Source organism: Lycium barbarum, chromosome 2 (genome assembly GCF_019175385.1).
Source record: "Lycium barbarum isolate Lr01 chromosome 2, ASM1917538v2, whole genome shotgun sequence".
Lineage (NCBI taxonomy): Eukaryota > Viridiplantae > Streptophyta > Magnoliopsida > Solanales > Solanaceae > Lycium > Lycium barbarum.
Window position 1 is genome coordinate 121,712,842 of NC_083338.1, and position 27,571 is coordinate 121,740,412.

At 38.1% G+C, this 27,571-nt stretch overlaps 2 protein-coding genes across 3 annotated transcripts; both read right to left on the reverse strand.

Annotated features, from left to right (window-relative positions):
• Window positions 1–14,326: 14,326 nt before the first annotated feature.
• Window positions 14,327–26,958, reverse strand: LOC132621734 (uncharacterized). Of its 2 annotated transcripts, none has more exons than XR_009575659.1 (2): window positions 26,442–26,518; window positions 14,327–15,008 (listed from the first exon to the last, which is right to left on the reverse strand). XR_009575659.1 is itself a non-coding variant. In XM_060336112.1 (2 exons), the coding sequence occupies exons 1-2, from the start codon at window positions 26,699–26,701 to the stop codon at window positions 14,563–14,565; spliced, it is 477 nt and encodes a 158-aa protein (XP_060192095.1). In that variant the 5' UTR covers window positions 26,702–26,958; the 3' UTR covers window positions 14,327–14,562. The 2 variants fall into 2 exon arrangements, 1 of the variants encoding a protein (XP_060192095.1); XM_060336112.1 differs by lacking the exon at window positions 26,442–26,518 and adding an exon at window positions 26,671–26,958.
• LOC132621727 (uncharacterized) lies at window positions 23,354–24,578 on the reverse strand. The gene is made up of 2 exons (XM_060336101.1): window positions 23,736–24,578; window positions 23,354–23,655 (listed from the first exon to the last, which is right to left on the reverse strand). The coding sequence occupies exon 1, from the start codon at window positions 24,572–24,574 to the stop codon at window positions 23,780–23,782; it is 795 nt and encodes a 264-aa protein (XP_060192084.1). The 5' UTR covers window positions 24,575–24,578; the 3' UTR covers window positions 23,354–23,655; window positions 23,736–23,779.
• Window positions 26,959–27,571: the final 613 nt, after the last annotated feature.

Sequence of the window (27,571 nt, forward strand, 5' to 3'; positions counted from 1 at the left end):
TGATGATCTGTTTGACCAGCTTCAGGGTGCTTAGGTGTTTTCAAAGATTGATTTGCATTCCGGCTATCACCAGTTGAAGATCAGGGCGGAGGATATTCCGAAGACAACATTTCGGATGAGATACGACCACTATGAGTTTCTACTGATGTATTTTGGGCTTACCAATGCCCCGGCTGCATTTATGACTTTGATGAATGGCATCTTTAGACCATTCCTGGATTTCTTTGTGATTGTGTTTATTGATGACATCTTGGTGTATTCTAAGAGTAGAGACGACCATGAGAGAAATCTTCGTTCTGTTGTTGTGTTGTTGAAGAAACATAGCCTGTTTGCTAAATTTTCTAAGTGTGAGTTCCGGTTGGAATCTGTAGCATTCTTGATCTATGTGGTGTCCAAGGATGGGATTATAGTTGATCCACAGAATACTGAGGCTGTGAGATGTTAGACGAGGCCCACTACCGTTACTGAGATTTGTAGCTTTGTAGGTTTGGCCAGTTATTATCGTCACTTTGTGAAGGGTTTTGCTGCCATTGCTTCATCTTTGACTAGATTGACTCAAAAGGATGTTCACTTCCAGTGGACGAATGATTGTGAGGAGAGATTTTAAAACTCAAGCTTCTTTTGACCACAGTCCTGATCTTACCTTACCTATGGAACGTAAGGATTTCGCTGTCTATTGTGATGCTTATCGTATGGGTTTAGGTGCGATATTGATGCAGGAGGGTAGAGTGATAGCTTATGCTTCCCATCAATTAAAAGTTCACGAGAAGAAGTACCCTATTCATGATTTGGAGTTGTTGGCCATAGTCTTTGCCTTGAAGCTTTGGAGGCACTACTTGTACGGTGTCCATTGTGAGGTTTTTACCGATCACCGTAGCCTTTAGCATGTGTTTACTGTCACGCCCCGAACCTGGGCCTGGACGTACCACGGCACCCGGTGCCTGACTGCATGTGACCGAGCGAACCAACTAGCTGGTTGAATCAACATGTGATATCAAAACATAACTGAATGCAAAAAAACCAACGAAACATATGCTGATATACTAATGGTCTGACTAATATCATAATGTGAAAATAATTAGACAATCTGAAATATATGAACGTAGCCAACATGGCTAAACTAAAACAACTGAACAACTGCTAACAAGGCTAACATAATAAATATCTGATTGTTTGGACTGTGTCTATGAAGCCTCTAAGAATACTGAATAATAGAGCTGTCTATAAACAGAAATAACTGGATAGTTGACAACGTCCCGAAGGAATTTGGGGCTCACCAGTAGCTGATACGTGCACTCCTAAATAGCTGAGTCATCAACCTGTATATCGTTGCTTGCATCGCGAGATGCAGGCCGCCAAGCAATAAAAGAGGTATCAGCACATTTGAATTGTACTGGTATGTAAAGCAACTGAAGTAATAAATTACTGGAATTGAAACTGAAGCTGAACTAAACAGGAAAGCAAGAAGCTGAAGTACTCCATGTTCTGGATGACGAATTACCAGTAAAACTATAAGTGTAACTGTGGCCTAGGGCTCAAATAATGTGCACAAAAAAACTGTGGCCTCAAGCCCAAGCAATACGTATGCATAAACTGTGGCCTAGGGCCCAAAATATAGATACAGGTGTTCAACATAACAATTTGCAAGACTGAGACTGTCTATAACTGATAGCATGATAATTGTTTCTGATTATGGGACTCATGCAAATAACTGGTTATACACTGACTAAGACTCATGTGATAACAATACATAAGTCTATAAAGATTACATGCTGAGTTCATGATTTTCAAAGTGACAACCATGAACGAATTATGTAACTGCAACCCTAGAAGATAACAGTTCTATATCATATCATCAAACTAGGGCTAAACTATATTCTGAGTCAAATTACTGACAAGTGTGAATGTTATATCCCGTATTTTTGAACGTTAGATTAATTTGCTAAGGTGGGGCCCACACATTGAGATTTTTTTTGGAACATCTGAAAAGTCATATGAATCACATATGTGGAGTTAAACACAACTCAAGAAGGACCCTTGGGCCAAATCAAAATGGAAGTCCTCCAAACGAATATTTTTAAGAAAACGTTTTCGGGTGATCTGACTTGTAGGGGAAAAAACGGTATTATAAGTTTGGAATTTGGAAAAATACCAAGAAATAGAAGTTGTAGATAATTGAATTAGCTTTCCAACCATAGGTCGTGGGTTCCCTGGTGACGTCGGTACAAGGAGATATGGACGTTTTAAGGCAGAAAGGTCGAGATAAACAGTGAATTCGGCCCAACCCGACTTCAAATCAGGTCAGGCCCATTTCTATTGTCATTTAATGAAAAGTTTCGGTCTCCTCTCCACATTTCAGACCAAAACACACCCATAAACATTTAGAACATTCTAGAGAGAGAAAGGGAGGAGAAATTTAGAGAGAAATCAATTTTGACCAAAATCTAAGCCCCGAATCGCGAAGCTCATGAAGAGAAAAGTGTTGTACGTCGCGTTGCCTTCAATTTGAGCTAAAATAAGCCAAGAAGAAGATTGTTGAAGTGGTTGCTGTATACTTAAGGTAAAAATAAGGTCCATTTTTCATTGTTAACAAATTTATTTAGAGTTTTAACGGATTAGAACGGAGAAAATAGCGTTATAAACTTGTTATTGTTTTGTTGGGATTTATGGATTAAGGGGCTATTTTAGGTGGATTAAATGGATGGAATTAGTTGAGTTATGATGTATAATAATTATTGATATTGTTGTTGATGTTTTTGATAAGTTGTGGTTCTTGAATTTGGGAGAATAAAATGTATAAAGATATTGTATACAAAGCCTATATTGGGGCTGTTTTATGTAATTTTCGTGGTTGTTTTGTAACCATATTTTGGGGCTGTTTTACGGTCGTTATGGACTATTTTGTGGGCTGGAATATCGGAGAATTGGCTGTAGTTATTGTTGTCATATTATGGATATACGGAAATAGAGAAGTGTATACAAGCGTTGGCATCCGAATGTATATTGGGCTGTTTTGGGAGTAATTTAAGAATGGATTTAATCCTAGTTTGATATGAAATTGTTAGTATTGTTGTTGTTGGTATTTTTAATGATGTGTGGCTAAGTTGGAATTTCGAGGATTGTTAAGTTTATAGGGGAAATGCTGCCCAAATTTTTGTAGACAAGTAATGAATTAAAGATTTGAATGCTAAAAGTCATACTATTGACAATTGGTAAATATGACCATTTGTAGATTTTGGGCGAAACGGGAATTGAATCTGGACGAGCGTAATGCGCAACTAAGGTATGTAAAGTCTTTCCCTTCATTCTTTGGCATGTTCTAAACCTAATAGGCTCGGCCGCAAGCCTTAGATACGACCCTGTTCCTAGAAATCCGAGATTGAAATTGGCTCCATTTCATTCAATAAAATTGAATTGGTTTCTTAACATTTCGTCAGCAAAATGCCCTATATGTATGCAACTTTCACAAATGAAGTCGGAATGCCCTAAAACTCTCACGGATGACTTCATAAGACCTATGATCCATAGATTTACATACGCCACCTCGGTTCGGCCCAAGGTGGGCCCACAAATCCTGATACTTTCTGTATGGCTTTAGCCAACTCATTTCTGTCCGGAATTCACGGGTAGCTTTTGGTCATTATTCTGTTTACTATGCGATAAGTGTTATGACCACCTCTATGAGTCTTATAAAATATTTTTGACATCTGGAACGTTTTTGGAACTCTTATTCTGATATTCTGGATAAGCTACTTATCTTCGGTATTTTTCTGATATACGATTTTGGCATACATGAATCTTGTATGATGCATGATCCTGGCATGTGTGATTTATGTTTGGAAAGTAATAAATTTGGCATTCTGTTATTACCACTTTTGCCAAGTCCCGGGCCGGTTATATTATTGTGCGCACTATGTGATATCGACCGCTGGACCCCTGACCGCGGTATGCCGAATTTGTGATATTGACCGCTGGACTCCTGACCGCGGTATCTGCGACATTGACCCCTGGACTCCTGACCGCGGTATGTCGGGTTTGGGATGTTAACCGCTGGGTACTTGGCCGCGGTATGTGTGATAGTGACCGCTGGACTTTTGGCCGCGACATTTGTGTGTTTGATTTTCTATGTGTATGAGACGGAAATGTTTTTTTTAAAGAACGCAAAGAAGTTTGGCATTCTGATTGTCGTATTTGTCTTCCGGGATCTGATATATATGCTACATGTATCTGTATATGCTTATGACTTTGCATGCATGATTCTGTCTGTTACGCTTCTGTATGCCTGATCTGGATTATGACTCCGTCTGTTACACTTCCGGAAATCTGATTCAGACCGTGATTCACTCTGTTACACTTCTGTACCTCTGACTCTGATTACGATTATGTCAGCCATATTCTGTGCCCCGATCCGTATGGTGATTCTGTCTGCTATATCTCTGCACTTCTGGTTTGGACTATGATTATATTTGTTATATTTCCGCTTTACATACTCAGTACATTTTCCGTACTGACCCCCTCTTCTTCGGGGGCTGCGTTTCATGCCGCGCAGGTACTCTCAGGTGAGTTGAAGACAGTATAGAAGATGTTCCAGTGCAGACGGCAAGCTCCATTTGTTCCCGGAGTGCCGCCGAGTCAGGGTTTGTATGTTATGCTTTCTGGATTACGTTAGAGACTTTGCAGACAGCGTCGTGGGTATTGGTTATCAGTATGTAAGCGGCTCCGTCAGCCGATATGTCGGTCTGTGTTATGTACCGAATCTTTTACGATCACAGATTTGTTCGGCTTGGAAGCTATGAGAAAGAACATTTCTGGAAAAAAAAATTACGGTGTATTTTATCTTATTTGATTTAAAAAGTTTGACGTGATTTTATGTGCAGCAAAAGTCTGAGGGTTCGCTCAGCCCTAAGTAAGGGTCGGGTGCCCATCACACCCTAGGGATATTGGGGTGTGACAGTGAAGAATGAGGCGTAGGGAGAATCATGAATATTCTCTAACGTAGATAGTTACCCTCACATACCCGTATACGCTCCAAGTCTTGCAACTATGAGTCTGAAATTGAAAAGAATCCCAAAAGCTTAAGTCTTGAATCCTTTAAATGGGTTTTCTTGAAAACCCAAGGTTAAAAGTGATGAATTCTTACTTAATTCTCATTAACATATATTAGAATCTAATTAAAATAGGTTGGTATTGCTTACCTTAGAGTATTCTTGAGTTTTGGAGAAGAAGATTTTGTCCTAGAGCTGGTGGGATTGAAAAGTGAATTTGGAACTGAACCCCTCGTTTTTATATAGCTTCTAGTAAACGCGGGGAAAGTACGGCCTAATGTACGTCTCGTACTTTGAAGTACGGCCCGTACGTTGTGGCCGTACTTTGGGTCCAACTCCCAGTGGTCCATTAATTAATTTTCTTTCGAGGGAAGTACGGGATCAAGGTACGTCCCGTACTTTGCTGCCCATAATTTGCTTTAAGGGCCTCAATGCTCTGTACCAAGTCCCGCCTAAGTACATCCCTTACTTCAAAGTACGGCCCGTACTTTGGTCGTAAAATGTACTTTTCACGTTCTGAGCCAAATTTTCCAATTCTAACACTTTTGTCTTGGTTTCTAAGTCCTTGAATCATGAACATAGGCTAGTTTGGGATACGAGGTGTTACATTTACCTAGAGAGATCTTAATTCCAGGCAGCACCGATGGATGGAGCTCCTGAAGGACTATGACATCTCTATTCTGTACTATCCCAAAAAAGCCAATGTGGTGGCTGATGCCTTGAGTTGCAAGGTAGTGAGTATGGGGAGTTTAGCTCGATTGATTGTTTTCGAGCGTTCGTTGACCAAGCAGTTCCAAACTCTAGCCAATAGTTTCGTTCGTCTGGATACTTCAGCACCGGGCAGGATTTTGGCTTGTATAGAGGCAAGATCGTCTTTATTGGATCGGATCAGGACTCATCAGTTTAAGGATGCTCAGTTGAACAAGATCCGAGATAGAGTTTTGAGAGGTGAGGCCAAGGAGGTCGCGATTGATTCGGAGGGCCTTCTGAGGATTAGAGGACGCCTATGTATCCCTCATGTTGGTGATTTGATTCAGTTGATCTTATGTGAGGCTCATAGCTCTCGCTATTCCATTCGTTCTGAGGGTGACTAAGATCTATCGTGATTTGAAACAACACTGTTAATGGCGTCGGATGAAGAGAGATATAGTTGATTATGTGGCTAAGTGCGGGAATTATCAGCAGGTAAAGTATGAGCATCAGAGATCAGGTAGGGTGCTTCAGAGGATGCCCATTCCCGAGTGGAAGTCGGATAGAATTACTATAGATTTTGTCACGGGTCTTCCGAAGACCCTTGGCAAGTTTAGTTCCATTTGGGGGATAGTGGATCGGTTGACGAAGTCCACTCACTTTGTTCCAGTTTAGGTTTTCTATACCGCGGAGAAGTTAACTAAGATGTATATTTAGGATATTGTGAGATTACATAGGGTCCCTATTTTTGTTGTATTTGATCGGGGTATTATTTTCACCTCCCATTTTTGGAGGGCGTTTCATGAGGAGTTGGGCACCCGATTGGATCTTAGTACATCCTTTCATCCCCAGACTGATAGCCAGTCCGAGCGGACCATTCAGGTGCTCGAGGACATGTTGAGAGTATGTGTTATTGATTTTAGTGGTCATTGGGACCAACACTTACCCTTGGTAGAGTTTGCGTACAATAACTGCTACAATTCGAGTATTGGTATGGCGCCTTTTGAGGATTTGTATGGTAGGAGATGTAGATCTCCGATTGGTTGGTTTGATGGATTCGAGGCTCGGCCTTGGTGTACAGATTTGCTGAGAGAGCCCCTTGATAGAGTGCGAGTTATTCAGGCCAAGCTTTTGGCAGCTCAGAGTCGGTAAAAGATGTATCCGGACCGGAAGGTCCGGGATTTGAAGTTTGCTATTGGTGACAAAGTTCTATTAAAGGTTTCACCCATGAAGGGTGTTATGAGGATTGGTAAGAGGGGAAAGTTGAGCCCCATGTACATTGGTCCGTTTGAGATTGTGGATTGTATGATATAGCTTATGAGTTAGCATTGCCGCCAAGCTTGGCGGGAGTTCATCCGGTCTTTCAAATTTCAATGCTGAAGAAACACCATGCCGACGGTACCTACATTGTCCGTTGGGATTCTATATTGCTTGATGAGAATTTGACTTATGAGGAGGAGCCTATATGTCCGGAAGTTGAGGTCAAAGGAGATTGCTTCTGTGAAGGTGCAATGGAAGCATCATCCTGTGGAGGAGGCTACTTGGGAGACTGAGTCTGATATGCGTAGCCGATATCCCCAGTTGTTCACTGATTCAAGTATTTCCCTAATTTCCTTTTTTTCTTCGCTCGAGGTCGAGCGATGGTTCAATTGGGATCTTATGTAATGACCCATTTAGTCGTTATAATCTTTTTGGTATTTTCGCTCGTTTTTTAGCATTAATTAGCTCACTTTTGACCCGAGGGTACCGTTGACACGCTTCTCAAGGTGTCTAGACCGGATTCGGGTAACTTTTGCGAAAATATAGGCTTAAAGTGAAAGATGATTGATCCAAAGTTGACTTTTGGGCAAACGAACCTTTTTCAGAATTTCATCCATTCCGACAGGTCCGGATGGACGTTTAGAACTTATGTGTGTATTTGGTTCGGTTCCCAATGCACTTGGATGCATTTCGGGACTTGGGTTGGGAAATTGGAATTAAGGCATTGGGGGTTGACTTGGTCAACGAGACTTCCGTTAGGAATTTCGAGGCCACGGGCGTGTTCGTAGCGCATTTTTATATGAGACTATTAGTTTGGTATGTGAGTAGATGGCCTCAGGAATTAGTCGAAAAATCGTATGGAATTAAGAAACTAAGGGAGTTTTCTGGTGTCTGGTGCCCGCTTTGGCTGCAGTAGCACCGCAGTAGCAGTACTGATAGAGCAGTAGCCCTGCCGCTGGAGCGGTCAATGACTTTTGGTCATTACCGCTGAAGCAGTACCGTTAGGCGGTCCCAGTGCCACTGAAGCGAGTGACGGGCAGTTTTGTAAAGTTAATGAAGTGTTAAAAACCCTTAGACCCTCATTATATCTCATTTCGATATTTGAGCTTGAAGAAACTGCTCTTATGTATATTTGGAGGAGAATATTGGAGGTAGATCCTACTTATTTCTTCACTCTCCCTTTAACCATAATCATGTTAGATTCACCTTTTTTCCCTTAATAAATCCATGGTGATGGGAGTTCGGAGAGGGTTTTAGAATAACATTGTTGCTAGTATTATTAATGTTAAATTTGTGATGTTTATGCTAGATACTGACTAATCTAAGCTCATTGATCATATATCTTCCACTTTTAGCATTGAATTTCGGAATTGAAGACTTAGGGTTTATACCCAATTTGGGGGGGTTTGCTTGAAATCAGAAATTAGGCTAATCCTTGAGCTAAATCAACAATTAGTGGTTGGTTATGATTACCTAGTACTTAATTTGATATTTTTCTCTCGAATTTTTTGTTTGCCCTTGTGGGCCCGTTTACCCAATTTCTAGGGTTAGAATTGACCTAATTGAAATAGTAGCAATATTAATATCATTCTTCATGATTTCTAATATAGAATTCGATTATGCTAAGACTACTTTGGATCTGAGGTTCAGCGGAAGGGCAAGGCAAAGGATTGAGTTGTTTGTGTTGTGGTTCGGCAATCCAGGCAGGTTATGGCTTACCTTTGGTGAGACTTCGTATAGCGAAGCACATATTTAGATTATAATGTCGGAGACAGCATGTGAACCTTTGGGTATGAAGTCGGGTTGGATATTGCCTTAGGTTAGGCCCTGTTGTGTGTTGGGACTAGCCACCCGTTATGTGTGTTTTGATTGTTCCATTATAATGGTTTGATGCCATGAGTCGTTGGTAGATATTGGAATCTGTTATTGTCTTGATTGAGATAGAATTGACATACCCGTTGTTGGTATTTGTACTTGGATATATTGCTGGCGAACCCACTGTTGGTACTTGTGATATTGATATATTGTTGGCATACTACTGTTGGTATTGTGATATGATACATTATTGGCGTACCCCATTGTTGGTACATGTGATATTGAACTTGATTGTTGATAATTGATATACGCATTGCACGCATTCTCGTACATTCATGATGCATGGCCGATACCCGGTGATGACCGGTATCGTTGATTGAGTAACTAATAGTTTGATAAACTCTTTTACTTGAGTGATTGTAAAAAGGCCGTTGTCTGAAGATCAATTCTGGAATCGTTGATTGTATGAAACTGATATTTGATAAACTCTTTACTTGAGTGATTATGAGAAGGCCGATGTCCGAGGTTCAATTCCGATTCGTTGATTGTGTGAGATTGATATTTGACAGACTCTTTTACTTGAGTGATCGTGAGATGGCCGATGTCTGATGATCTATTCCGACATCATTATTGCATGGTCGGTTCCGATGACATCCCAGAATTATTATTTATGCATGGACTCTACGGGTCCCCCAGGGTGGTGTCGGTGAGAATTCCCCAGTGGGCAAAGATATGGGGTCCCGTCTGTCTATTGGGCAGAGATCCGAGACAGGTGGCACTTAGACTCTGCGAGTCACGCTGGGTTGTGCTACCGAGACGTCAATATTTCCGTCCGGAGTACATGTGTACACCTCATTTGCATGGCATTGCACTGCATTCATACCATTATTGCACTGCATTGCATTATCACTTGATTGAGATGCTTGGTGATTGGATTGGTTCGGATATATTCAGACTTGACATATTTGGGTATAGAAGCTTTACATAGGCGATGACGGATACTCGGTAGTGATTATATTGTCTTATATTGGTTGGTTTATTTGCTTATCTGCTTTATTAGCTGAATTGTGTTAACCGCTTAGTCGGCTGATGATGCCTACTAGTACTATTATTTGTACTGACCTGTACTTGCTTCATTCTTTTATGAATACAGAGTACCAGTCGGATCCACTTCTGTGACCCGTGGCTGATCGACACTTCGGCTTTCTCTCAAGTTTCTAGGGTGAGCATGGCGTCCACTGACCATGAAGACTTTCCTATCATATGTCTTACTTTTATTTCAGAGACATAGACATTTATGTATTAGTATTCCATATTGTATTATTCTCCTTAGATGCTCTTGTATTATTCAGACTAGACCTTGGGGGTGTTTATTGCCTTCCGCACATTCTACTGCTTATAAATAGATAAATCGTGAGACTTACGGATTTGTTCTATTCCACTGTTTAATTCATTCTTTTATGTATTTATTCATTGTTGGGTTGAGGGTTCGCTTACCGAGATGGGAAGGTACGTGCTAGCACTGCCTAAGCAAAATAGGTCGTGACAATTTGGCCCAAATTTATTAAGGGGATGAGGGGTTTGATTTAAAATAGAGGACATGGTGATTTATTTAAAACATCCTTTTGCTTTATTGAAAATCACAAGCCCAATTCTGGTGAAAACTTACTTGCCTTATTTTTATTCAAAATATGTTTCTAGAAAATTTACATGAAGGGAGTATATGTCATCTGATAAAATCTCGTGGGCATTGGGCCCAATTTTTTATGTACTAGACTGAATTGTGGCTTAAAACTTTGTTGAACATTTCCTTTCCTTTTTCAGAAAAATGGTAAGAGCTTATCAGAATTCCCTTTTTTTCTACAATAGCTTAAAAACTTGCTAGCACTGGATCCAATTGCCATTTTTAGTTTGAAAAAAACTCAAAGTTGATTTTAGACTTATTTAGGTAAGAACAGCTTGTGTACCCAATTTTAACTTAGCGGAAAAAAAAACGTTATAGAGATTTGTCGTGGTTTTGGAAATCGTTGGGGACCTAAGGTTGTCTAAACGGCGTAGGAACCGTCATCCTAAGATGTCTGATCCATAATTTCCACTATAATATGAGTTCAATACATCTTTTGCAAATAGATAGAACATACATAAAAATAAATAAGGAGATAAGTTTAGACTAGGGGAGTACCAAGCCCCTAGTAGCCATTTTCACCCATGGCTGGGCCTTCATCTTAAAAATAAATAGAAAATTTGATGCAAAATTGGGGGTACAATTCATAAGCGCGACGTTAACTGAGGCGCTTATTGGGAGACAACCCAATGTGTAATAGTTATAGATTTTTATTTTTATAGTGCCACGTTTTCTTTTGTTTCTATTTTGCAGATTAGGAGAAGTCTGAGTACCCGAAGTTGAAAGCTGAGGAGCATGTTTGAGCTTAAGTGTGGGTCTTGCCAACCCTTGATATTGAGGATTATGATGCTAGCTAGGCCCTAGAGGGTCTTAGGGAGTATTTCTCACTCTTAATTTAATTTTTTCTTTGTTATACATGCATTGAGGACAACGCATAGTTTTAAGTGTGGGGTGGGTTACTTCCGATACTTTTAGGTCAAGGATGATTATGCCATAGGATTTTTTTTCTTAGCCTTGTATTTATTATAAAAAAAATAGAAAATCATGAAAAATTCAAAAAGATTTTATTTTGGTCTTGCTTTTATTTGTCGTTTATAGTTTTTCTCTCATTAGTGGCATAGATCATCCACCTCTTGGGTTTTCTTATGGCCTCGGTTCTTTCCCGAGGAGGGACCTTTGAACCGGGTAATTTTTTTTATTTTTAGGAGTAATAAAGGAGAGAGAAGAAAGACTCGTTTTGACTTGTTTGATACTAGCATATTTGGGATTGAGCTTGAGTAGTACTTTCCTGTGAGGGCTTGAGTAATAAAATAGCATACTTTCTGACACCTACACTCAGGGTGGACTCTGTATATAGCTTATTTCTTATTTGTAGTTCGCCATGATCCTATCTGTCCTAGAGTGGAATTGATCCATCTTGATTGAGACTTGTGCCATGTGTGGTGAGGATTTCTTGCATATATTTCATGTTTTGCATCTCAGTTTAGAACTTGCCCCGCATGTTATTGAAGTGAAATAAAAAGTGTTGCTCTGTTTAGAAGACGATAATAGGCTTTCTTTGATATGTCTTGTGAATTTTAGCCTTTTCATAAATTATAGCACTAGTTAGCCCTTTGAGCTTGTAGCCTTTCTTTTGTTAGCTGTATTTTGCCTTGATCCTTTTGTTGAATCCCTAGTTCTTGCACATTACTTCCTTGAGCACTGTAGCTTAGACTGTGATATAACTAATAAATTTAAAGAAAGGGACGGTCAAGTGAAAAATGGTGACCAATGATAGCTGCAAAGTGATGAAAAGACCCTCTTAGAAAGAATGTGACATGAAAAAAATGAAAAAAAAAATTGTGCTTGAAAAAAATAATTTGAAACATTCTTGATATAAGGGAAATACTCGTGAAATAATTGGTGAAGAGAGAGCTGGAAAATAAAGTGAAGAGGTGAAAATAATGGGTGATGAAGTCTAAAAGTGAAAAGTGTTTAGGGAAGTGTAAGTCACTATTATATAGTTCTCCTACCCGTCCCCTAGCCAAAATTACAACCCGTTAAAGTCTTATTGGATTCTATTCAAGCACATTTGATTAGTAGATATGTACATAATGGGCAAGCCTATGGTTCTTTGTGCATACATGTGAATTTCTTTTGAGAGCGAGAGTTGTGCTTTGATGCTAGGTTCATAAATTATATATGATTCTTTGATTTGAGTGTATGGACTATTTATTCTTGTGAAGGAACTTGTTTCATAATAGATAGGTGATGTTATTAGATTTCTTTGACAGAGTAGGTGAGTGAGCTTAAATTTGATGAGTTAGAGTCCGTCTCTGAAGTTACGAGGTTAGAAGTTTGTTGATTGTTTGTTCACTTGTATATCTTGCATGATGATCAGTAAGTGTATATTTGACATTTTGAGTTGCTATAGGGCCTAATTATTGGTATCAACCAAAGTGGTGGTTTCCCTACACTTTGTTTATTGAGAGTAATTTTAATGATTACTCAAGGACGAGCAAGAGTTTAAGTGTGGGGTCGTGATATTCGGTCAAAAATGCATATATTTAATCATTGTTGCCTCACATTCTAGTACTTTTAATTGTCTTTTGAGTATTAATTGTTGTGGTTTGTGCTTAATATTATATTTCATTATGTAGGCATAAAAGTTTAAGTTTAATACACTGTCAGCGTTTTATTTTTTTACACCATCAGGTGACATTACTACAGCAGGTTACCAACTTTCTCCTAATTACGTTTTCATTTTCCTAAAATTTAGGCTCTGAATTTTTTTTATTCTCTCTTTGCTTCTTCTACTATGTAAGATTTTATTCCTCCTTCAAACCCTGGTTTGTTCTAAAATTTGATTCACAATTAACAAACTTTACAAAACTTATTGAAAAGCGACATATTTATTAAAAGCTTTCTATTATCAAAATATCAAATGTTAATAAACTTTAATATCTAAAATTCCATTCCAGCAACCTTTCAGATGCTTGTAGACGATCGAAGCCAAATTTTGTTAACGAGTTAAACATGGAGGAGTTCCCAAAGGTTCTGAGTGTATGACACTACTACAAAAACACGTTTTTCCGACCTCAAAAAAATAGCTATTTCCGACCTCATGAGGTCGGTTTTGGCCAAAAACCGACCTCAAAATTAAGTCGGAAAAGAGTGGGTCGGTAATATAACCGACCTCACGAGGTCGCAAAATACCGACCTCACGAGGTCGGTAACAGGTTTTACGTCGGGTATTAATTAAATAAATTACCGACCTCGTTAGGTGGGTAATTATATTAATAATATAATGATATGATTTTAACGACCTCATGAGGTCGGTAATTTATATGACTGTGTAATATATTGTTTTAGATTATCATCATCGTGAGATCGGAAATTTACAATTTTTGCAAAATATTTACAGAAAACCGACCTCATAAGGTCGGTAATTTCTAATTTTTGGAAATTTTTTACAGAAAACCGTCCTCATGAGGTCGGTAATTTCTATTTTTTGAATTTTTTTACAGAAAACCGACCTCATGAGGTCGGTAATTTCTAATTTCTATTGAAAATTTTACATAAAACCGACCTCATGAGGTCGGTAATTTGTAATTTGTAGAAAATTTCGCATAATACCGACCTCATGAGGTCGGTAATTTATAATTTCTGAATTTTTTTTCCATAAAACCGACCTCATGAGATCGCTATTTTGAATTTTCTGAATTTTTTTTTTTTTTCAGAAACCGACCTCATGAGGTCGGTATTCTGGAAAAAAATTGGTAGAAACTAACTACCATTCCAGCTGCCCCCTGTCAAGATGAAAACAATGCAGTATTCAACTAAAACCAACTCAAGTAGCAGCCAACAATTCACCAAACTACTACAAATACATAAAACATTAAGCTACTTAAACAAACACATATACTACAACCACCAATACATCAAATTGAATTCGAAACTACTTCAAAGTTGAATCAAAACGTCATTGAAACATTCAAAAGAGACATTAAACTACTTCAACCTTTACAAACACCCACAAAACATTAAACTAATCTACACTAAGTTAGTCTACAACACTAGACTACTTCACCCGTCGCAAACATCCACAAAATACTTACACAATCCACAAATTCACCACAACATTAACATTCAAGCATGCCTTTGTGTGTTTGACACGTGAGTCCTATCATCATCCGCACCACTAGATTGAGTATGGGGGTTACGAGCATCATCAGCACATGAGGGAATCCCCCTCGAAGCAAGTAATGCGTCTAATTGGGCCCTCATACCGTCAAACTGCATATCCTTTCGCCTCTCCCTTTCCTCTGAGGCCTGCAGTTGGCTAGATAGCTCGGAAATCTTTTGCTCCATGGCCATGGCCCTCACTCTATCAAACGACTCGGTATTGGAAGAATGTAGGCCTTCCAGGGGCGACCGGTATTGACGAAATGCACGATGTGGCATTCCGTAAGCTGTGCCAAACCTAGTGGGACCACCAACACTCTCAAGCCACCTTTCCTCCATTTGTTCTTCTGCCAGCTTGTGTTGGGTGGCTGAGTACGAAGAAACTCCGCCTTTGAATGTTGAAATTGATTCTGAAATTAGAAAGTAAAATTAGCAACCAAGTTAAATCTCGAATTCAATAGAAAAAAATATCAAATATTTAGTAAACAACCAAAATAGAACATGGTTGAAATCAATACTACTAACAATTCAACTAAAAGAATAGTTTAACCCAGTTCAATAAACTTAACCATCTAGCTTCAGGTGAGCTATAAATAGAATAGTTAGGGCTGTCATCCACATATGCAATTGGACCACTAGTAAAGAAAATCCCTTTTACTTGAGATGTTTGGCCAAATTTGGCCGCATCACCAGTAGCATGTGACTTCTAGTGTCCATCAGAGTGCATAAAAGGAATGAGGAGTTCTCATTAGGCACCAAACTGTCATTCCCAATTTATGTCACAAGTTGATATATCACATAAGAATACCTGCAAAGTACAGCTTTTTCTCTATGGCTGAATGAAGTACATCAATAGACACAAGAAGATGAAGGCCCCGAAAAAGAATACATGAACTACAGGGTTGGAGGTGCTGCGATTCAGCAAATCGTGCTTGAAGGCCCATTTTCTGAAGAGTACTATAAAATTCGAGAGTACCTATATTCACATTTTTATTCCCTCTAATCTGAAGAGCAGAGTAACTCTTTGTATTTGTACCATAATGTAGATGTGGCTATTTTCCTAGTAGTAGTTTGTAACTATCTGGAAAAAACTTCTTCACTGGATGGGCATAAATAGGCAAATTGACTGCTGGGAAAATGAAGTTGCTTGGCTTGGTAGAAGGATGCAGAGTAAAAGTTCAAAATGGCATATGGTTGGTTCAGAATTTGAGCTGTACTGACCACTCAAAGTCTCAAATCATATCATAGCCACCAGCAAGAGAAATGTTGATATGTCACACTCAATTTTACGTTAAATGCATACATTCGAAAAATGTTCGGCTCATGCAATTATTTTTTTTTATATCTGTATCTTGATTTTGTTCGCACAACTTTATGAAGTTACAACCAGCATTTATTGGATAAATATATGAGTTGTTCAAGCATTTGTGATGTACAAAAGATAGCATCACAACTTAGAGACAGGAATAGTAGTAGTGTGCACAACAAAAGCGAAACAAAACAAAAAAAGTTCACTGATTTAATAGCAAAAAAGAAAACGTGTCTGAGAAAATCTCATATAGGATTGAGTTAATGATTTTTAGAATGTTGGACCTTTAATATTTTCTAATTTACCTTCGCACACGCCATATTTAAATGGTCAGACTTCAAAGTCTCTTTTACAATCGTATCCATCACTGGGTAAATCTGATTGAAAACTACTACTACTACTTTCACAAGGGACAAGTCATTATAAGCCAAAATGCTACATTGACCAGTACATCTGATTGAAAACTAATACTACTTCCATTATTTATGACTTCCTGCATAGAAAAACTCTACTTTTACAATTTCCTTCTATAAGGACAAAAACTGATATAAATTAAAGCTACTTTATTCTCTTCTAACTGTGATTTGGTATCTTGACATATAAACACTTCAATTTTCTTTTTGCAAGAGGTCAAATTTACTGGTGAGACGTTTGATACAGCAAAATGCAAATGATTGTCTCACAGGTCTCCAAACATGTAGTTCAAGAATTTAGAAGGCAACTATTTGGAAACAAAAATTAGAAATGTCGTATACTCCTTATTCCATTTTCCAAAGATTTTCATGGAGAAACTAACAAGTAAAATACTAAAAATTTAATTTTCAGATTTATATTCTTTTAGCCTTTATTGTTTGGGATTTTCTTAACATTACATGTTCTTTAAGAATGTCTTCAACCACTACTTTTGGAACTACAGCATGAGGAAAAAAAAAAAGTCTGCCTATAGATAATAAACTAAATGAGTACAAATGATCTAGCACACTAAGAACAAATGCTCAATATGATAGCATGGAAGAAACCTCTCAATGAAAGAAATGTGAGGGATTCTCCAAGAAGTATTAACTGAATAGACAACTTTTTGATCTTTTGTGTTTGCTGTTGCAGTTTATCACATATGGGCTAAGAGGAATGCTAGAAAATTTCAACAAGTAAACAGGAGCAATGCGGACAGAACGAAAGAAACAGCCCTACAGCTGCACATTGCAGGACGAAGCCAAGTTAAATGGTTTCAAACACTTCTCAGTTTGAATAGTTACCCTTGTTGATTGATGTTAGCTACTTGCAGGATGGGGTTAATTAGTTTTTTCCTTTTGAAGGTGGAAGCTAAGTAGTTGCCAGGGAAGTAGAAACATAGAGTTTATATCAATAGGTTATTTTTTAGAATCCTGTCTCTATAGTCCAAAAGAGCAGGTTGTATAAAAATTCCAGTTGCAAATTTTCAGTTTTGACCAAAAAATTCACAAAAAGGACGAGAGAAAAATGAATGAATATCAACTTCATTACTCAACATAAACTATAAACAGTACTATACTTGGTATGTACAAGATGTTGGTTCTACTCGTATTAGTTCCCTTTCACTTCATATTCATTAATTTAGTATGCAATTGCGAAAATCATAGATCAAATTCATAACGACCACCATTTTTTTCGACCAATAAGAACTTTGTAGCACTTGATGTATTTCACAAGCCTGAAGTACAAGATTTGGAGAGCTCGGAATTGACGGGTTTCTTAAGAATTTCATGTACAAGTTTGAGATTAGTGATTTAAACATAACTAAGGATTAGATCTTGCTGCAAAGTTGCAGCAAAGCAACAGAGGCAAAAGCTTCAGAAGCATTTAACCAATAATGCATCATCACTCACATAAGCTCATTTAACAGTACTACAGTAGTAATCCGAAAAGTAGAGCCAAACAGTTGGTGTCACATATCAGTAGCTCCTTATAGGACTCACTTCCACATTTCTTGACATCTTTCTCTACAGTACTAATTTAAAATAGAGCCAAACAGTTGGTGTCACATATCATCACAATTTTCTGCCACTAAAAACTCTCCAACCATTTTATTTTGTATAATATCAGCTTGAGACGAGCTCAAATGAAGCGACATGGACAACAAGAATCATATAGCTAGCCCCAGCTTGTTTGACATTGAGACATATTAGCTGTTGTAGAAACCCTCTAACCACCTCATTAGCATGAAATGGAAAAAGGAATACGAAGGTAAGTTAATTTGATGTGGTATAATATATCAAGTTATATAAATGTTTATTGTGGCAGTGACTTTAAAAAAAACAAGTTTAACTACTGATTTTACTCTTCACTTTGTTATCATGATTCCAGCCATTGTCAACATAAGCATATTTTCCTACTAAAATACTGTCAAGATGATGTGAACTAGTATTCAGTTTACTTCAATCTATATACAAACTAGATGAAGTAGATAAAAGAAAGCTTACGTAGGTCTGCTTAGAACGTTCGTCACACCACTCGTCTGGATCATTAGTGTTTGCCTTCTTCTTCACGTGAGTGATCTTGAACGCCTCATCTTGAGGCACTGGCGTCCCCCGTTTTAGTTCCTACAAAATAATAAATTGATTAGACATAAAGAAAATAAAGTAAATTCACAATCCTACAAGTACACTTAAGGTAGACTTGCCAGCTACCTCCTCACGGCCTCTTGGCTCATAGCCCCACTAGTGTGTAGGGAGCCACCCTTTGTAGAATTTCTAGCCTTCTTCCCTATGTCACTTAGTTGTAAGAATCTTTCATTAGTTGCCTAGTAATGAAGTAGCTTGGCATAGTTTTCAGGAAGGATCCACTTGGGCTTCTTGTTAGATTCACGAACCCTTCCTAACATGTCACTTAGTAAGCGCTGAGCTTTCTTCTTGAAGTTTTGGGCTAGCTGCGTCTCATGTTCCGGGCGCCAGACACATTTTTCCTGCAATGAAAAGTAAATGAGTTTAATAATAAGGAATCGATCAATATAACCGGATTGTACACTTAAAAATAATAAATGCATATACCTTAAATGCATAATAGATCTGTCTCTGGCGGTTTGGTGACATCTGGCCCCAAGTAGGTGAGTCTTTAAATAGTTTTTCTATCTCATCCGTAAGGAGTCTTGAAGCTTTTTCTGGTAACCAACTACCAAAAATATAAAAATTAAACACTTAGAATTGATTTAGTGCATAATCTTTTGATAAAGGCGACTGGCGATAGGAGCGCTTCTAGCAGAAGGAAACTCATACCCGTATCCTGCAGGCTCGATGATCAGTCGCCCTGATGAATCATAAGATTCCAGTTGTGAAGCACTTAAATCTCCACGTAAGTCATTCGCGGTAGGAGTGTGAGGCGCAGTACTACTTTCTGGAAGATCTGGACCCGTAATATTGTGTTGTTCAATAGATGATGAAGAATGATGTGATGCAGTCGGACTGGGAGTGGCCGTCGGAATACCACTAGACGTAGCCTGCTGAGATCCGGAAGTATACCGAGTGAAGCCCTGTGGGGTAGGATAACCTGGTGTGGACATCATCGACGGGCTCTGGGGAGGCGCCTCAGTAAAGCCCTCGCGTGGAGCCATATAGGGCCGACCAAAGCTGTATGGAGGTGGAAGACTATATGCAATGCCGTTCATGAGGGGATCATGAGGCAATGGAGCACCGCGTGGTGGGAGATGTGGCGACGGGCTTCTATCTCTAATCACAAGGTTTTGTGGTGGTCTTTGGGAAACCCCCGTCTCCTTAGCCTTCTTTGTTTTCTTACCCTTTTATTCACCTGCCATCTATACAATAATATGTGTAAGTATCGCAAATATAAATTAATCGAAAAGCAATATATAGTAGTAGTAATACATATTTGTTACTCTAATACACTTTATTAGATTTGGCTACCAAAAAAAAAACACGCTATAGTTCAAAATGCAAGCAAGTGGCAGATTGTTGGTGCAGTGGATTTAGCAGCTCATGTTATCATGTTTCAGCTTTTTTATCATATTCATAGTTTAGCAATTTGTAGTACCAATTTAAGTCAACTTATAAGGCTTATTTTGGTCATTAGTATAATTCTTGCATTCTTTATTAGCCTTTTTGGCTACAGTTGTAAGGACCTTTGGATCTGTTTTGAGAAAAAATTATAAAATTAGCCCTAGGCACCTAAATGCCTAGTGAACTTCATTTAAAAAAAAGGACATTGTAGACAGCAGGGAAGATACATATTGATATGTGTAGCAGGTGGTTCAGGAGTAATTTGTATAAGTTGGATATTGTGCTTACTCTAACATAATTACTTGGTGGATGAGGGCATTTGGTTACAATCAGGGTGGAGGCATTGAGAGTGGCCTGATACAAATTGTATAAATCTGGTGGAGTTCTTGGCTAAGTTTGCTTAGATGATTCAGCTGAGTCAAATATACATAGCTGTTGGTATCTCAGTTGAGTGTACAACTGGAGGAATCTACAAGGAGTAATTACAAGAAAGAGGTCTGCTTTCAAGAGGTGCTGAGAACTGGTTCTCTACAGGCTAGAAACACAAGGAAAACAACACAAATTCACAGTGGAATCAGTGTAGCAACACCAGTTGTTCTGTTTGTGTGCAGTAGGAGATGGCAGGCTGAGATGCATCAGCTGCTAGTGGCTACACACACATGCTAATGCCTATCCTTTTTAGATATGCATTACAGGAACAACTTCATACTGTCACTTTGCAGCTTTGATTTGGTGTTGTTGGTGCACAAGCATAAATGCAGAATGCTTCTGCTGTGCACCAGGAGGGGATTATATATATATATATATATATATATATATATATATAAAAAAATACTGCAGCAGACAAATGAATGCAGAAAATGACAGTAAAAAATACAGGATGTGCAAAGGATTTGGGACACTTTGAACAACAGCAGTGTTTTGCTGCTGCTGGACACCAGAAAGGGAACATATATGGGCACTTGGATTAGCACAGGTGCAATGCTGGTTTTCAGGAAAATGGCATAAGAACAAAGATCTGGTGTTCTTTGGTGGATAATGCTAACTAAGACTGGAGGTGTTACAAAAAATCAAAATGGAAATAAGGAGTAATGTGCAACAGGCTGCTGGTGTGATTTAACAAGGAGACACAAGATAAACATGTGCAACAATCACAGGATAGGACCTGTAGGCTGCAGATGTGCAGTTCTGTTGAAGAAATGCAGTGACTATTTGCTGCAGGTTGCAGGCTAAAAGATACTGCTTTGGTGATTAAATGCATCAGTTGCCACTGATCATCACAGGATACAGCAGACAAATAAGACATCAACAGCCTGAGGAAAAAAAATATTGCAACAGACTGATCTAAGTTTTTCTATTCCTTTTTAAAAAAAATCTATCTTCTGTGTTTCTTATAAGGTAAAAAAGAAATGATTTTCATTACACTTTAGTAAAGACCATCACATGCACTTCTGAAAACTTGTCTGTAAAGTGCATATATTAATTGCTATTAGACCTTAAGAGTTAAGACAAAACATGCAGTATTGCTAGTTATTGTGCTTAATTTTGGTCAGATGCAGAAACCAGCACAGATCTCAGCTTTAAACATCCAGCTGAAAGCACATCAACTTTTAAAATAAAATACGTCCAGAATATAAAGCAACTATGATTTCAACTTGAAACTCTTGAACATGATAATAGGTCGTTCAAACAAGTTCACACCTTTATTTTAAAGACTACAAGACAACATGTAAAGCATCTAACAAAGTATGACAGTAAAGAGACTAAAGCTGTCTAGAAAGGTCAACCAAAATATGCATTCTTTACTTATCGATTCATGAAACCAGGGGATACAAATAAACAGTCCCGATATGGTCATATTACATGCCTGAACAAACCAGCAACTACAAAAGGACTCAAGAAGGGAAGCCACACGACTGGCCACCATTCTTCATAACACTACATTTTGTTATGAAGAAACATTATGTAATTAGTAGATCTCTTATTTCCAAATAATGACAGATACAAGTTAGGCAGGGGATTTCAATTGATACCCTTTTGCTAGAAAACTATATTGTATACCAAATGCAGTACCAGTGTAAATATTAGATACTTTCAGAAGGAGAAAAATATTTCTAATTTTGTCTGAATAACAGATTGATATACACAGATATACCAGTGGTATACATGGTACGCAGATATGTTAGTTTGCCTCAATACATGGTAAAATTCTACAAAAGTGAAAAGATCATAAAACGTACCACTACTCGGTCAAGATTGTCAAGTGCATTACCCCTCTTAGATCTCTAAAAAATGTCGAAATGGCTCAAAGAATGTCTTCGTTGAGGTATCTGAAAGGAAACAAAAGAGAAAGAAACAACATAAACATAAGGATGCTTTTAAGAGGAAAAGGAGGAAGAATAAAGATGCACAAAAATGTAATTTCATAAAAGTGAACAATTTCAAAACACTGATAGTATTCGAAAATCGAGTAATAAAGCTAAAAAAAATACTTACTAATTGCTATTAGTCCTCATCCCCATTCCTATCTCCCTCTTCTGACCATTCTTCCTCATCAGTTGTTTCATTTTCATTATTACATTCGTTCACCTCTGCATTAATATCTTCTGCATTTATTTCTTCCAATATGTGTTTTGCATGCTCTAAATCATCTTCTAACTCATTGTCAACTGTTTGGTGAACAACTGATATGTCGTCGTCCTGGAACGCAACAGGCAACACATTCTCCACTTCCACTCGACCCACAGGCTTGACTTTAATTACCACCCACCAAGCAGACTTATCTGGACGCAAGGGATAAGGAGCATAGTACACTTGTCTAACATTTTGTGCAATAATGAAAGGATCATAAGCCGCATACTCCCTCGTGTGATTTACTTCTATGATGTTATACTGCTTGAGTACCCTTGTACCTCTATTAGGGGTTGGATCAAACCACTTGCACCGAAAAAGTACAATTCTTTTTTTGCCACCACCAGAATATTCCAGTTCTAGGATCTCCTTAATTACACCATAATAATCGACCCCGGCTTGGTTTCCATCACCACCTTTAACCCAAACCCTGCTGTTGTTAGTTTTCGTGTGCTTAGATCGTTCTTCGGTAGTAAATTTAAAACCATTTACCACATATTTGTCCATAGAATAGACCATACCGGATCCCCAAGATATGTCCTTTAAAAGTTGGTCATGGTAACCATACTCTGTACTGTAAACCTATTAGTAGTTAAGAAATAGTAAGTTAGCAATAATATAATGCGCACTTTTTAAATTATATTAGCTTTGTGAAAAGGCTGTAACACTTACATAATTGTTAAACCACTTCCCAAACTGGTCGTACACTTTTTCAACGCCATTTAGATGCACAAAGTAGCTGTTCGACAAAATGGAGTTTGAGTTAGTTGTTATGCTTTGTACTTGGATATTTAGTGCAAAATAATAATAACTTACTCATAATATCGTTGAACTTCCGGGCAATTTAGCAAGACATGTATCGATGCAGATTTAGACTCCATATCATTAAATTGTCTTGTACGTTTTTTTGAACCTGAACCCGGTTGATTGAAGATTGATATTGGCTTTGCTAAAGCATCATTATCACCTCCTTCATAATGCCGATTGGGTCTGTTTCGCAAGCATGGCACATCATTCCCAAAGTAGTAAGAACAGAAATGAGTTGTTTCCTTAGCAAGGTAGGCTTCGCAAATTGATCCTTCAACTCTATGTTTCTGCTTGATACCCCGTTTAGACTTGCCAATAGTTCTACATAATATTATTTTAAGCGTTATTTTTTTTTACAATAAATTAGCAGAGAGAAATAAATAAAAATTTACACCTATTACCTCTCGAAGGGATACATCCAACGACAATGAACTGGGCCTCCGAGTCAAGCTTCCTCCGCAAGGTGAATTGGAAGATGTTCCATCACATCGAAGAACCCCGGTGGAAGAATTTTCTCTAACTTACTTGTTATTACAGGAATATTCTGATGCATCCGATCCAAGTTGTCTACCCTCAACGTACTGGAACACAAGTCTTTGAAGAACAAACTAATTTCTGTCATAGGCTTCCAGATTCGGGCAGGCAAGCTACTAAATGCAATGGGGAGTAAAGCTTCCATGAAAACATGACAATCATGGCTTTTCATCCCATGTAACTTTCCTTCCGCCATATCAACACGTTTTTCCAAATTTGATGCATACCCATCAGGCATCTTCAAGTTCTTAACCCATTCACAAATCTTTCGCTTATGATCCATTGTGAATGAATAACTAGCCTTAGGCTTGAAGACCCCGTTCCCTTTGTCCTGCAACCATAACTCTTTACGCATACAATATTCCTGTAAGTCCAATCTTGCCTTTGGATTATCTTTTGTCTTGCCCTTGACATCCATTACTGTATTGAATAAATTATCAAAGTAATTTTTTTCAATGTGCATAACATCAAGATTATGCCGGAGAAGATTATCCTTCCAATATGGTAACTCCCAAAATATGCTCTGTTTGGTCCAGTTATGTGCAAGCCCATACCCATCGAACTTGTACGGTGGTTCTTCAGTAACTTTTGGAAAGTTCTCAACCCTCTCCCATATTTCCACTCCCGAAAGTCTTGGAGGTGGATAGCTTCGTTCAATTTTGTTCTTCCTAAATGCATTTTTCATACTCCTAAATTCATGATCCATTGGCAAGAACTGATGGTGACAATCAAACCATGAATTTTTTTTGCCATGCTTTAAAGTGAACGATTTAGTATTCTCCATGCAATAAGGACAGGCTAACTTTCCAGCAGTCATCCACCCAGACAACATCCCGTAGGCAGGAAAATCATTAATAGTCCACATTAAAGTGGCCCGCAAATTAAAATTCTGCTTAAGAGAAACGTCAAACGTCTCAACCCCTTCAACCCACAACATTTTCAACTCATCAATCAAAGGTTGCAAGTGTACATCAATCAAAACTTTTGGATTACGTGGGCCATGAATGATGCAAGTAAGGAATATATATGGACTAGTCATACGCAACTCAGGTGGAAGATTATATGGTGTTAAAAAAATAGGCCAGCAAGAATATGGTGCAGTAGAAACAGAATGTGGAGTGAATCCATCGGAACATAAACCCAACCTAATGTTTCGTGATTCAGCCGAAAAGTCTGGATATGTTGTGTCAAAATGTTTCCAAGCCTCTCCGTCTGATGGATGACACATAACACCAGGCGACCTTCTATTTTCACTGTGCCACCTCATATGAGGAGCGGAGCTATTTGATGCGTACAACCTCTTTAACCTTGGTGTAAGAGGTAAGTAATGCATTGCCTTAACGGCAACCCTCTTCCCGCTACGAGTCCGCTTAAACCGAGCTCTTCCACAAAACTTACACGATTCTAGACCTTCGTCATCCTTATAGTATAACATGCATCCATTTTCACAACAATCAATTCTCATCAACGAGAGTCCTAACTTAGACACTAGTCTCTTTGCCTTATAGTAATTTTCAGGTATCTCTAAATTCGGGTCAACTAATTCATGTATAAGGCCAATCACAGCATCCATTGCACCTTGAGGAACATTCCAATCTGCTTTGATGCTTAATAATCTAACAGCAATAGACAATTGAGAGTGGGGACTCCCGTCATATAAAGGCTGACTAGCCTTTTTCAACTGTTCAAAAAAATGACTAGCTTCTTCATTTGGAGCTTCTTCACCATGGTTGCCGGATTCAAAATCGGAATGCATCCCATAAGCATCTTGAACCATGTCGTGCATTCTAGAATTTTGGACATTAGGTTCCACCGCCCTACTACTTTCACCAACAACAAAGTCTTGAAATCTACCAAAACTACTATTCATTTCTCCATGACTAGTCCACACTGTATAATCTTTTTGAAAGTCGTCTTATAGAGATGAAGCCTAACAATCTCTGGATTCTCGTAATTCCTACATTGACATTTCACACAAGGGCACCTAACCAAACCATGACTTAGAAAATTTTCAAGTGTCATTGCCTAGCCAACAAAAGCATCGACACCATCTACAAATTCTTGCCTCATCCCCCCTCGGTTTTCGTTTGTCCTATTATACATCCAATTACGAGATTCCATCTACACAAATAACACCAAATTTGAGATTGTTAGGGAACAAATTCAATGTCTAATTTAATTCAATGTTCAAAACCCAAATCACCAGTTCCCCTAATTATCCTTCATTAATTATTTTTTTTTTATATTTATTTTTTTGTCAAAGTCCTACACGAACTTTACTAATATGACAAAATGGTCTACTGTTTTGGCCAGTTAAGAATGCCATCATGCCCCAAATAAAGTTGTACAAAACAATGGAAGACAAAAGACAGCAACATAACAATTACGGTGTTTCTAATTCCAAATTACATGATAAAAGACAGCAACATAGCAATTACGGTGTTTGTAATTCCAAATTACATGACGAAAGACTGCAAGATAACAGTTACAGTGTTTCTAATTCCAAATTATATTAAGCATCAATTCAACAATTAAAATAGAGAAAGCGCATTTTGAGATAGGAAAATACACACCAGAAAGATTAAGGAGGCTGTCTACTAATCGTCAAAGCTATCAATAGAGGCAGCAGCACAATAATCTCCTAAATCACTGAGAAAAGAAAAGGAAAAAAATAAGGGAAAGACTGGGTCAATTCCAGCCAAGGCTAAACATTTTAGTAAGAGTAACAAAAAAAGGGGAAGTAACTTTGGGAATTAAAATGAGAAAGGAAATTAGCGAATCAAAGGAGAAATTAGGGCTTACCTAGAAGATGGAAAATGAAGGTGGAGAGCATTGGAAGAAGAAAACGGGCGTGAGATATGGTTTCAAATGAAGTGATCAAAGTTTGAGAACGTAGAAAATGGGGGAGAGATCTGGAAGAAGTAGTCTTTTTTCAGGTGGGTAGGGACGGCGGCGGCGTGGGGTGACCGGCCAAGCCGTGGTGGTGACGTCGCCGGAGTTAGGGTTAGAGTGAGAGGGGGAGAGAACAGTGAGAGGAGTGGGAACGAGTGTGTGTGTATTTTTGTTAGAGTGGGGGAGAGAACTGTACATGGGTGTGTATTTAATTTTTGTTAAGGATTATACCGACCTCACCAGGTTGGTATACTTAATAATTTTATTTTTATTTAACAGAAAACCGACCTCGTGAGGTCGGTATTATTTTAAATTAAAAATAACGTTATAACATTTATCATGAAATAAATTCCCGACCTAGTGAGGTCGGTATATTATTTTTTCAAATTTTGGTATAATATTACCGACCTCATGAGGTCGGTTTATTTTTAAAAAAAATAAAAAATAAATATTACCATAATACCGACCTCATGAGGTCGGTTTTTTTTCCGACCTCAACTGAGGTCGGTTTTTTGAGGTCGGGAAAATCTATTTTTTTAGTAGTGTGATGTGTTTCAAAAATTACTTATTACAAAAGTTCATAATATTTGAAGGATTAAAAAATTACTTCATTAGTGATCTTTGAGAGAGAAAAAACGTCAAAATAGTTTTTGAAAAAAAAAATTGAGAAGGACATAATTTGGTTAGGAGTAAGAGTAAAATTAGGAACTAATTTTGGTTACAAGTAGGATTCAACTTTCCTTAATTTTAATTATTTTCCGTAAATTACATTTTCATTAAGAAAAAGGTAAATATATTTTCTTAAGAAAGT